This window comes from Papaver somniferum, chromosome 6 (genome assembly GCF_003573695.1).
Source record: "Papaver somniferum cultivar HN1 chromosome 6, ASM357369v1, whole genome shotgun sequence".
Classification (NCBI taxonomy): domain Eukaryota; kingdom Viridiplantae; phylum Streptophyta; class Magnoliopsida; order Ranunculales; family Papaveraceae; genus Papaver; species Papaver somniferum.
This window is the reverse complement of record NC_039363.1, coordinates 147,396,679-147,408,714: the sequence shown is the minus strand read 5'-3', so window position 1 is coordinate 147,408,714 and position 12,036 is coordinate 147,396,679. Positions and strand designations below refer to the sequence as shown.

Below are 12,036 nucleotides of genomic sequence, written 5' to 3'. Positions count from 1 at the left end.
AAGTGAAAACCCCTTAGCACTATGTATCTTGGCACCCTATTGGGACAATGTGAAGATGACTACACCTTCGGAGTTCATGTTCTGTAAAGTGTAAATAGTGATTTAAACATTTTTAAGCAACTTAAATTTTAAACAGCAAGTTAAAGTTTTTCTTTGTTTTGGCATTCAAATTTAGTGCGAACGAGCACCACCAACCTAAGCAGAGAATCACCTTTTGTGAGTCTCCAATGGACTTTGCATCTCTCTTCTCAATGCGTATGGAGTTTCTCACAGTTAACATTTCCAGTCGACTGAATTGGGTGATAAAATAAGATCACTAACCTTGCCTGCTAAGAATTGAACTTCATGACTAGTAAAATATGTTTTGTATACTTTATACTACAAACAAATATGGATGACTTTAGATACTTAAAAATTCATGGTTGCAAGGCAGTATCTTTCTAGTAAACATCTACTAGCATCACAAGCTTAGCAACTCAATTAAATAGATAACACCACCTGCATTATGTCATACACACATATACATCTGCATCACAGTTCATACAACTCCAACCTCCTCTATCAAGGGATTGCCAGGACGCAGGAAAGGAGTCGATCAATAACTAGAAGCTCCAATAATAATGGCAACAGCAGATAGAATAGCCTGTGCACCATATACAAAATGCAACTATAGATTAGAACATGAGCAAAGTTGGTGTAGGAGAAACAAGTCAATGATTTGCATATTATAGGGAGCAAAGAGATGGACGGAAATAACAACTTCAACGTTTTAGCAGCAACAAACAAAAGTTGCTGGTACAATTTCATGGTAAAGATAATGGGTATTTCGAAATCTCAAATTTCACATGTTTGACATGAGTATATGTCCTTATCAAACAATACATACTTCTTCCTACAATTACCAGCCAATCACATGAGATTTCATATGCATAAACTTTCCATGCAACCGACCACAGAGAAAAGGAAAACAGTAAAATCCATAGTAACAAACAAGTCTGAGAAAGCCTAATAATTGGTTTTTCAGAGCATGGGTCACTGGTTACATTGTGAAGTCCACTTGGTACCGATTAATTTGAAATCTCTAAATGACCACATGAGAAAGGTTGGTAAGGACATAACAAAGTGAGTTCGTCTTGATAAAAAAAGAACAAATGATGTGGCTCCAGCAGATTGCAATGGTCCAAACATAACCATTTAGCCGAAGTCCAAACTGAGAGGCTACATCTGAAAAACTATGTATTTTTCAAATACTTGCCTCCTAACCCCAAGCATACATACTTAGATCAGTAGTAAAATGTGTACTCACTGCCACACACTAGTGGAGTTAGAGAAAAGAACACATTTTAACCTAATAAACCATTATAGAGATGTTTAATGCAATACCCAAACTCCCTCAGCAAAGTTAAAAGGAATGGTGACAATGGAATATACTTACAGCAACTGTGCACGCAATCAGCCCTGGTTTCTCTCTATGATCAATTCTGACACAAAGCAGAATGAAAGCACCAAAATACCAAGGAATAGCAGCAATAAAGAAACCAATTATGAACCTATAGAAAACAGAAAAACTATGTCAGAATCAAATAACCAGCACAGACAAAATTCAAATGCACCAAAGAAACATACTCCTATTAGATTGAATTAAGCAATTTTGTGAACTTACAGAAACCAACCAACCCCGCAACCACATATAGGAAGACGACGATGTCGATGTTCATTCACAGGTGTTCCTTCAACAACATAACCTTCAGCACCATCAAGAAAAACGAATGACCAACACAGTAAAAGATGAAATTCCTTAAAAAAAATGGTGAATTTATTTTTGTTTATCAGATCAAAACTATAGATGCATCAAACAAAAGAATGAAAACCCAAATAAATAAATAAAAATTCGAGAGAGAGTTGAACTTCTCTTGATGAGTACCTGGAATACCCTGGTAACCATGAGGGTAGTAAGGAGATGCCCCAGTAAGACCTGGAGGTGGAACAGGCTGAGGGTAACCAATTGAAGGCTGTTGGGGATAAGGAGGAAGTCCTTGGAAAGTACCATAGTGAGGTGGTGCTGATGGCGGTGACTGTTGATCACCACTACCACCACTATAGAGACCTTTGCTCTTTCCTTCTTCCCCAGTTGACATCTTTGTTTGTGAGATTAAGGAATGAATTGATAAGGGTTTTCAGAAATTGAACAGTATATTTCTTCCCTTCCTTCCCCAATTGACTTGCGATTTCGTAGCAGAGAAGAGATAGACGGAAAATTATTGCTTCCGTTTATTATTGTTGTTATTACAGTTTGATAGAGAAGCCTACATTATTATATTAATATCTACTATTCCAGCTGGAACAATAAATTGAAGGATGGTGTTAGATAGCAACTTCACTCTTACTGTTTACCAACTCACACAATCCACACATAGGTTGTTTGGATACAAGAAGCAAAAGTATTTCTATTTCTGGATCCCGAAATCAGAAGTAAAAAAAAAAGATTGTTTCATAAAAAGAATTGTTATTCTTTATTTCTAAAAGTCATTTTTAAATTTTATTCTCAACGTATTTCTGAGTTTTTGCTTCCGTAAGTCAAAATGCTAATTTCAATTATGTATCCAACCAGGCTTACACTAAGATCTATGACAACATGTCACAGCTAGTCCAAAGCAAAATAAATGAGGAGAGAGAAGCTTTGAGGTGGGGCGATTTTTATTGGTGGTGAGATCTAACGGTTTTTGGGTTTTGTGCTTTTTTCTCCGCCGTCAGGTGGTACGGAGACGACGGCTTCACCACTCTTTCTGCCGCTATCATCCATCTCTCAGGAGGTAGTTGGCTCTTCTATGAGAGGTTTACATGGATCGACTATTTCTTCACTTTTCTGGAGCTACCGGTGCTACTTCTGTGGTAGATTCACTTCCAGTAACACCAACGGAGTCTTGGTCTAGATTCTTCCTTCTTTTTTTTTCTGGTAAAGAAGAACGTTTCTCAGGATGCTTCTATGAAGTTCGTTCCTACTAATCCGGTTAATGGAGAACGGTTGGTCTCTGTAAGGGTGCTAATCTTGATACTAAAATCAAGAGATGCGAAAACTTGGCGGTTGGTGTTTTTGTTGGTAAATGTCAAGCTTATTCTCTGGTGAAAAGGTTGTTGAACATGTATGGAAGCTGAAAGGTAATTTTACTCTTACAATCCATGGGAAATCTGCGTTTATCTTTGATTTTGATAATGATGAGGATAGATCTACTGCTCTTGAGCATGGATATTTATATATTTCAAATCAATTGTTTCTGGTACAACCTTGGCATCCAGATATTGAGAGTGAAATTGTTGAATTGAAATCAGTACCTATTTGGGTTAATCTTAGAAAGGTTCCTTTACACTTTTGAGATGATGATGGATTGAGTAGTATTGTTAGTTATTTGGGAATACCTATTATGATGGATAATCAAACCTTAACTAGATCAAGGATGAGTTATGCTCGTATCTGTGTCGAAGTTGATGTTATGTTTGATTACCCTACTTCTATTCCAGCTGTGGTTGATGGTGTGAAGAGATTTTCTGTGGATGTTGAATATTCTTGGAAGCCTCATAAGTGTACTCATCGCCAAGTTTTTGGTCATACTCAAAATGATTGTTCTAAGTTTAAATTGGAGAAAGAAATGGCTGCTGCTATTTCTATTGAGAAACGAAAACAACAAGTCAAGGAAGTCTGGGTAGTAAAGAAGTCTAAAGTTTTTAAGAGAGCTATAGATCCTTCTACAGAAGATGAAGTTATTATTACTGATACTAGTGAATCAGATTCTCTTGTAGCTATGAGTGATGATGAAAATCCCAGTCCTATGGAGAATTTGGTGAGCAAGTTTCTTTACAAACCAATAACCAATTTCAAGTGTTAAACTCTTCTAGAGTTTTGATGGATATAACTCATAATTTGAATGGTTCTGTGGGTGAAGTCAATAATTCTAAAGGCTCAAGTTCAAACGGTGGTACTGATTTCTCTCATGGTTCCACAGTAAGGTCCCATTTTAATAATATCCCTCTACTTCAAATTTTATTGCTCCAGGGATGCAGGTTAGAGCTATTCATCCTAAAAAGGTCAGTAGGTTGAAGAAACCTAATATTCCACCAGTTAAAGATGTTTAAAGATGCTACTTGGAATATAAGAGTGTTGAATGATACTTTTAAACAAATGGAAGTAGGTAGGTTAATTATAGATAATAAGTTGTCTATTTGGGGCTTATTAGAAACTCATGTTAAGAATAATAAAGATAGTATTAGAAATAAAATTCACAATGAATGGAGATTTTTAGATAATTATATGAATAATGAAGCTGGTGGAGTTTGGGTTGGTTGGAACCCTATGGAGGTTTCTATCATCGCTTTACATACTTCTTCTCATGAAGTTTTTCTTGATGTTTCTTCTGTTAGTGGGATTAATTTTGTGTTAACTGTTGTTTATGCTTTCAATGATCCTGCTCAGAGAGTTTCTTTGTGGAATGAATTATATGCCTTTGCTAACTTTAATGACAGACCTTGGATGGTCATGGGAGATTTTAATTTTATTCTCTATTCTCATGACAAAATTGGACGGGCTGAGGTTACTTCTAGTCAAATGAATGATTTTCAAAATTGTGTTAATACTGCTTGTCTGTTTGATCTTCATTATTCTGGCTGCTTCTTCACTTGGTGGAATCAACAACAAGATCCTGGGAGAATTGATTCTAAATTGGATAGAGTGCTTGTTAACTTGGAGTGGATCAATATTTTTGAGGATTCTAAAGCTGATTTCTTAACTCAAGGTATTTCTGATCATTCTCCAGCTGTTGCAATGGTTTTTGAGAAAATAAAGCATGATCCTCCTCCCTTTAGATTTACAATTTTATTACTGAAGAACCTGACTTTATGGAGTTAGTTAAAAATAGTTGGCAACATAAAGTTCAGGGTAATCCTATATTTGTTCTTGTTACTAAATTAAGAAGACTTAAAAAGTCCTTATTCAATGGAATAAAGAAAGATTCCGGTATATGTCTGCTAAAGTTTTAAAAACTAAACAGGAAATGCAGAATGTACAAAAGCAAGTTCAAGATTTCCTTTATGCCCTCAGCTTGCTAGGAGTGAAAGAGTTGTTTGTTCATAAGTATGCCACTCTAGTTAAATATGAAGAATCCATGCTTAAACAGAAATCTAGAGTGCAGTGGTTGGATCTTGGGGACTCTAATTCTTCTTTTTTCTTTAATTCTGTCAAAGAAAGAAGATCCAAGAATAATATTTTAACTTTAACTTCTATTTCTGGTGAAGTTCTTGATGAAGATGAACCTATTGCTAGAGAGCACGTTGATTTTTATTCTGAGTTACTTGATGAGCATGACACTAAGACTAGTAATGGTAATCTTATTGATAATTTGAATTTCAATTCTCTGGTTAATCTTTCAGCTGCTGCGGATCTTATTAAAGAAGTTACTAGAGATGAAATTGTTATTGCTCTTTCTTCTATTGGTTCTAACAAAGCTCCAGGGTCTGGTGGCTTTTCAATTCATTTCTTCAAGCATTGTTGGTCCATTGTTGGAGATGACTTTGTTGCTTCTATTCAAAATTTCTTTGCTAAGTCTAGAATGTTAAAGGAGGTTAATAGCACTTTCTTAACCATGGTTGCTAAATGTGATAATCCTTCTAGACCTATTGCCCGTTGTAATGTAATTTATAAATGCGTAGCTAAAATCATCTCTATTAGGATGAAGAGAATATTACAAGAATTAATTAGTGCAAATCAATCTGCTTTTGTCTCTGGAAGATAAATTCATCTATACAATATTTTGGTAGCTCATGAAGTGATGAGAAATTATCATAGGACTTCTGGTACTTCTAGATGCTCTCTGAAGATTGATCTTAAGAAGGCTTATGATACTGTGAGCTGGAAAGCATTTATTGACACTATGGAGAAGATGGGTTTCCTGATCAGTTTTTATAATGGATCTTTCTTTGTATGTCTACTGCTAAATATTTCATTCTTATTAATGGCTCTCCCCATGGTTTCTTTGGTACTTCTAGGGGTTGAAGACAAGGATGCCCTTTATCCCCTTATTTATTTGTTATTATTATGGAAGTCTTCAACAATATTCTTCTTCAATATGTGAATCAAGGAAAATATGGATTTTATCCTAGGTGTGCTCTAACTAAACTTACTCATTTATGCTTTGATGATGATGTTCTGGTTTTTTTCAAAGGAAATATTGAAGCTGCTACAGTTCTTAAAACTTGTTTAGATGACTTCAGTAGTTTTTCTGGACTTCAAGTGAATAATCATAAGACTTCTCTTTATGCTTTTGCCACAGTCCTTCTTTGCTCTCTGATATCACTGTTTGTCTCAATTGTACATCTAGTGAGCTTCCTGTCAGGTACCCTGGTTTGCCTTTACTTTCTACAAGACTCTCTTATGCTGATTGTTTACCTCTTATCTCTAAAATGAGATCTAGAATTAAGTCTTGGAAAGCAAAGCACTTATCTTTTCCTGGTAGAGTAAGACTTATTAAACTTGTGCTTATTGGAATGGTTCAATTTTGGCTATCCTGCTTCATCCTCCCCCAAAGAGCTCTGTTTGAATTAGCTAGCATTTTTAAAAGGTTTCTTTGGTCTGGATCTGACTTAGGCAAGAAGCACAATCCTATAAGCTGGAGTACAATTTGCTTACCTCTTGAAGAAAAAGGTCTTGGTATTAAGGACCTTGCTGCTTCAAATATTGCTTGTAATTTGAGACATATTTGGGATCTTGTTACTGATAAGAATTCTATTTGGACTAAATAGGTCAAGGATAATTTGATTAAAAATAAGAAATTCTGGGATATGAAGACACCTCAAGATTCTTATTGGTGCTGGAGAAGAGTTCTTGAACATAGGCCTATTGCTAGGAAGCTTCTTGGTACTGTGATTGGAGATGGTACTAATACTTTATTTCTTCAAGATAATTGGCATCCAAAAGGTAAATTATCAGAGTGGGTTGATCCTGAGATCATAACTCAATACTTCTCTAACAATACTGCTTTAGTGTCTGATTTTGTGGTTGATGGTGTTTGGGAGTTTCCTTGCCCTTGCTCTGACCAAGCTCTCACCACTTTTCATCAAATTTCTTATGTGGATATTAATGTTACTGAAAAAGATCTTGTTATTTGGAGATCTTGTACTTCAGGGCAGTTTACTATGAAAGGTACTTACAAGGCTATTTCTCCTCATGGTGATCCTATTTTTTGGCACTTTATTGTTTGGTTCAAGTTGCATATTCCTAGACATTCCTTCATTGCTTGGGTGGCTCTTCATGGAAGACTGAAGACTAGAGATAAGCTTGTTAGATGGGGGATCAGTGACAATGATAAATGTGTTCTGTGTGACAATGGAAGAGAATCTGAAGCTCATCTATTTCATGAATGCCCTTTTTCTGTTCATATATGGTCCGGTTTGCTTCTTAAAATGAGATATAATAGAGGACCTTCTACTTCTTGGGAGGTTGAGATACAATGGTGTATTACTTTGTTTGGGGGAAGTGACTTGATTAGCTCTATTTAAAAACTTGTTTTTACTGGTTTTATCTACCAGATTTGGAGAGAGAGAGGAATAACATGATCTTTGCTGCTAAAAAACAATCTCCCCATCAGGTCAGTCTTCTCATTGTTAATGATATCCAGCTGAAATTGAGTACTCACCCTAGAAGTATCAGTGACACTCCTGGAATGTTGAGTGCACATTCATCGTCAAAATTTGGAAGCAATGTATTTGGAAGGGTCCTGGGGAAGATGAAGTCATGATTAATACAAATGGTTCACTCAAGGAGACAACTGCTGGTTTTGGAGCTGTGCTGAGAGATCATAAATGAGACGTTATTGATTGTTCTACTGGTGGTTGTGAGCCTATTTCTGGTGGTTGTGAGCCTATTTGGTTTTGGGTTTTTAGCCCCGCTGATTGTATCAAAAAAAATAATATATATATATATATATATATATATATATATATATATATATATATATATATATATATATATATATATATATATATACATGTCATAACTAGCATCATAGAACAAAAATGTTTGTTACGCATGAATGGAAATTCCGTATTCTAGCAATTTAACCAGGTTCTTCTCAAAAATTGAGGTAAACTAGAAGCCGAACTTGAAAGAGATCCAATTCATGAATCTGTCTTGTCACTGGCTTGCGAGTGTGTTAGATACGTCATTCTTGGTACATAACTCTGGGAAGCGAATTGCCTTCATCTTCATGGTCAATTTATCAAGGAGGAAACTTAATTGTAAAAGTAGGAAATACCATATAGTCCTAGGAATAATATATTAGAAAGAGTCTAGTCCAGTTGACTCAGTCATGTGTCTGTTTGGTCCTATTTGTGAAAATATATTATAGTTTGGTCCTAGAAATTATGGTTTGGTCCTAGGGTGATGTCATGGATGATGTAACTGTCATCATGTAGTGGCAGAAATACCCTTTTAGATTAGGACCATATATATAATCAAAAAGTAAGAGAGAAAAAATCATTCTCATATTTACTTTCTCTCTCCTATATTTTCAGATCTAGAATTTCTCTCTTTTTTTCTTTTTATATTTCTTCCTGCTACTATTTGAAGATGTAAACAATTTTTTTGAAGATTTGATCTGCTGCTGCATCTTTTAAAGATGTTGAAGATGAACTCTTCGTTGTTGAAGATGAAGACGACGAAGACGACGTTTGTTTGAAGATTTTTTAGATCTGAACTCGTGTTTGTTTGTTGTTGAAGATGAAGACGGCTTTTGAAGATGACGAATTCAAATCTGCTCATGAAGACGACGATGAACTTGTGTGTCGTTGAAGATGAACTCATCAAAATATGATTCTCCGCTGGTGTTTGTTGTTGAAGATGAACCCTAGAAATATGTTGATGTTGAAGATGAACTCGTCAAACCCTAGAAATCTGCTGCTGCTGTTTGAAGATGAAGATTTATGTGTTTTGTTGCTGCTGCTTAAGATGAAATCGATGAAGATGATGAAGAAAATGAAGATTTATATAGAGTTCATTTCTGGAATGAACTCTGTTTTTATATGGAATGAACTCTGTTTTTTTAGGTTTTTATATGGAGTTCATTCTAGAATGAACTCTGTTTTTTTAGGTTTTTATATGGAGTTCATTTCTGAAATGAACTCTGTTTTTTTTTAGGTTTTTATATGGAGTTCATTTCTCGAATGAACTCTGTTTTTTTTAGGTTTTTATATGGAATTCATTTCTGGAATGAACTCTGTTTCTTTAGGTTTTTTTATATGGAGTTCATTTCTGGAATGAACTCTATTTTTTAAGGTTTTCTAAAAAAATAAGTAGAAATTAACAGAAATTCATTTTGACGAATAAACTTCTACAAGAAAATAAGTAAAAATTAACACAAAAAGATAGTTTTATCTTTTTTATATTTTTAAATAATTGTGGACCAAACAGTAAAGGTGTTTTCCCAAAGGACTAAACAGACATGGCCCACATAAAAAAGGTACCAACCCATATTTTTCCCATTGTAAAAAGGTTATAAGGAACAAATCCATCCTAAACTACATTTTATTGCACTATGCTAATGTGTGCTATTTCTCGGTATATGTAGTACAGTATACTTATTGAATTGGTACTAAAAGAAATTTATTAATTAGCACACAATTGACACGACACGAGAATATGTAGAGAAGCCCAAACCACAAATTTGCATCAAAAAGTATGTTTGAAGTTAAACACCCATCTTTTCTTTAACCGGCCACAACTCTGGAACAGTTTTAAATAGAAGAAAAAGACAACTATAGCAGCCCTTTAAGAGTTTAATGTACAATGTTCCAATGAGAAGAAGAAAACGACTATAAAGAAAATTCCAATGCCGGCATACTCCATATGTGTGACAGTAGTTTGATGAGTTACCTACCTGCTCTTTTTGTGCTTAACATCTGGAGGTATGACAACTATCAAGCAACGAAGAACAATCGAAATCTTGAAAACAGTTTCATGCAAGTGTTTGGTAAAGCTTACCCTTATTTCTCAAGTGACAATTGTGATAATTGTTCTTCAATGGCTTCGTTGTCGATATGGCAAGATTTTCTGCATGATGAAGGTATAAGAATGAGGCCAAGAGACCGTTGCTCCATAGGAGAAGCTGAGGAGCTTCGGATGCTACGATACTCCACTGCATCTTGTAATATAATATTTCCTTGCTTGTCTAAGCAGTGGAAAGCACCATAAAAGAACCGTCCATCATTGATCCCAACAAGCATACGGTGGAACAATAGCTTCCTAACCCGACTAACATTTGTGGACTCGTGAATATTAGAACTTCCTGAACTTTCAAGTGCTCGGGGGGAGAGGTCCAATGGTTGCTCCATAAGTAAGGACAGTACTTTAGGAGTTTTCTACTGTTCTTTCCGCGATTAAAGTATTCGAGTCTAACAACCAGCTCACCAGTGAGCAGGAACAATTGAGATCTTAGAAGTTGGTAACAAAGATTCACCACTATAATTCACTAGCTTGGCAAGTAAACTGAAATCTAGTACCTCCCTCTCGCTGCAAAACAAAACCGAAACAGGTTAGTAGACATTGGAATTGTCAGGCACAAAGATAAGAAATTCTTTTAGCAGCAAATTCCTTTCACCTGATTAAGATTTTTTCTGGAAACGATGACTAACTCTGACAATTGATATTGCCGTCAATGGTAGTTTACGACAGATATCAGAATAGCTAATCGTTGATTACCAATATCAGGGTATTCAGGACCAATCTGGGCAATATAGAATTTTTATAAACCAAGTGAAGCGTGGAAGAAGAGAGATTGGCGATTGCAGTGAAAACCAAAACTACAATCCAGGGAATTTGAGAAACTAAAACACATGTTCCATTCACACTGCTAAATCAACTCTTTCCGTAACGCCCCAATTCATTAGAACACAATCTATCCAGTAGATAGTAATAAAAAACTAGGAAATAGAAAAACACATATACCAAACTGATTGCACCATATAAAAATCAGCAATACATTACTGTATACCACTTATCACCCTCAGCGGAAAAAAAAATTAGGGTTTTTTCAGCACAATGTTGCTTTGATAACCAATGCAAAATCCAAGCCACATTTAGTTTGAGCTGAATTTCAACTCTTAACTTTCTATCAAGGTCACATTTAACTTCACTATCATATAAGATTTGACCATTCAAATGAAGATTTTGAAGTTATAAATAATAATCGCAGCATACTTAGAAATCAACATTAGAACCAGACTCCTTAAGAAACAATTAAATCGCTGAATAGAACTCAGCATCACACAATTTCTCTCTACACTAAAAAGAATGAAATTTTAAAAAAACTTGATCTAGATTGATGAAAAGATTACCTTAAATTTGTATTAGGACCTAGGAGTAGCTTCTATCTGAAACCCAAGATCGTCTCCTTCCACTATCGACGAATCGTGATTAAATCCTAGTTTGTTTGTTTTCTTCCCACGGCTCTCCTAATCGAACTTCTTCTTTTTTTCACTTTTGTCTCGATATTATGAATTTTGAGAACTGGTAAAGTGACCCCGTAACATATACCACGGTCCCAAATAACAGCAGAAGCCATCTATAATCTTAATCTATAGGAAAATCTTCGGAGTTCGATGTTTATGCCGCCCATCACTTGGAATAGATTGGAAAAGCAAGTTTAACAAAGGAAGGAAAAATAGTATCCAAAGCCTAATTCTCTTGGCGATTGGCGCTTTATCTTTGGCCCATATGATATTGTCAGTCACAAAAAAAACCAATCAGGCTTAGAAATAGAACCGACCAATGGAACTGATTGTTATTTTAGCTACAACACGAGAAAGAGATACGCAATTCTCATCTAATGCTACGACATTGTCATAATATTTATTGGAAATAAAGATCAAGAATAAATTGGCCGAAAAGTGATGACCAAAACACCACCTTTTTCACACAAAGATAACCATCAACCAAAGAATCAATCACATACACAGAACTTCAGGATGAGAATAATATTATTTGCCTACACAATC

The 12,036-nt window shown here is 35.2% G+C and overlaps 2 protein-coding genes across 4 annotated transcripts; both read right to left on the bottom strand.

Moving 5' to 3' along the window:
- Nucleotides 1–322: 322 nt before the first annotated feature.
- Nucleotides 323–2,312, bottom strand: LOC113289730 (60S ribosomal protein L18a-like protein). Its single transcript, XM_026539089.1, has 4 exons — nucleotides 1,925–2,312; nucleotides 1,664–1,745; nucleotides 1,436–1,550; nucleotides 323–643 (listed from the first exon to the last, which is right to left on the bottom strand). Exons 1-4 carry the CDS (start codon nucleotides 2,136–2,138, stop codon nucleotides 596–598), a joined length of 459 nt encoding a protein of 152 aa, XP_026394874.1. The 5' UTR covers nucleotides 2,139–2,312; the 3' UTR covers nucleotides 323–595.
- A 6,654-nt stretch (nucleotides 2,313–8,966) lies between these two features.
- LOC113289727 lies at nucleotides 8,967–11,698 on the bottom strand. 3 transcript variants are annotated; one of them, XM_026539087.1, is made up of 3 exons: nucleotides 11,377–11,697; nucleotides 10,025–10,552; nucleotides 8,967–8,983 (listed from the first exon to the last, which is right to left on the bottom strand). In XM_026539087.1, exon 2 carries the CDS (start codon nucleotides 10,372–10,374, stop codon nucleotides 10,027–10,029), a length of 348 nt encoding a protein of 115 aa, XP_026394872.1. In that variant the 5' UTR covers nucleotides 10,375–10,552; nucleotides 11,377–11,697; the 3' UTR covers nucleotides 8,967–8,983; nucleotides 10,025–10,026. The 3 variants fall into 3 exon arrangements, with proteins under 3 accessions (XP_026394872.1, XP_026394870.1, XP_026394871.1); XM_026539085.1 differs by lacking the exon at nucleotides 8,967–8,983 and adding an exon at nucleotides 10,641–10,766 and having other exon boundaries at nucleotides 9,684–10,552; nucleotides 11,377–11,698; XM_026539086.1 differs by lacking the exon at nucleotides 8,967–8,983 and adding an exon at nucleotides 9,684–9,942.
- Nucleotides 11,699–12,036: the final 338 nt, after the last annotated feature.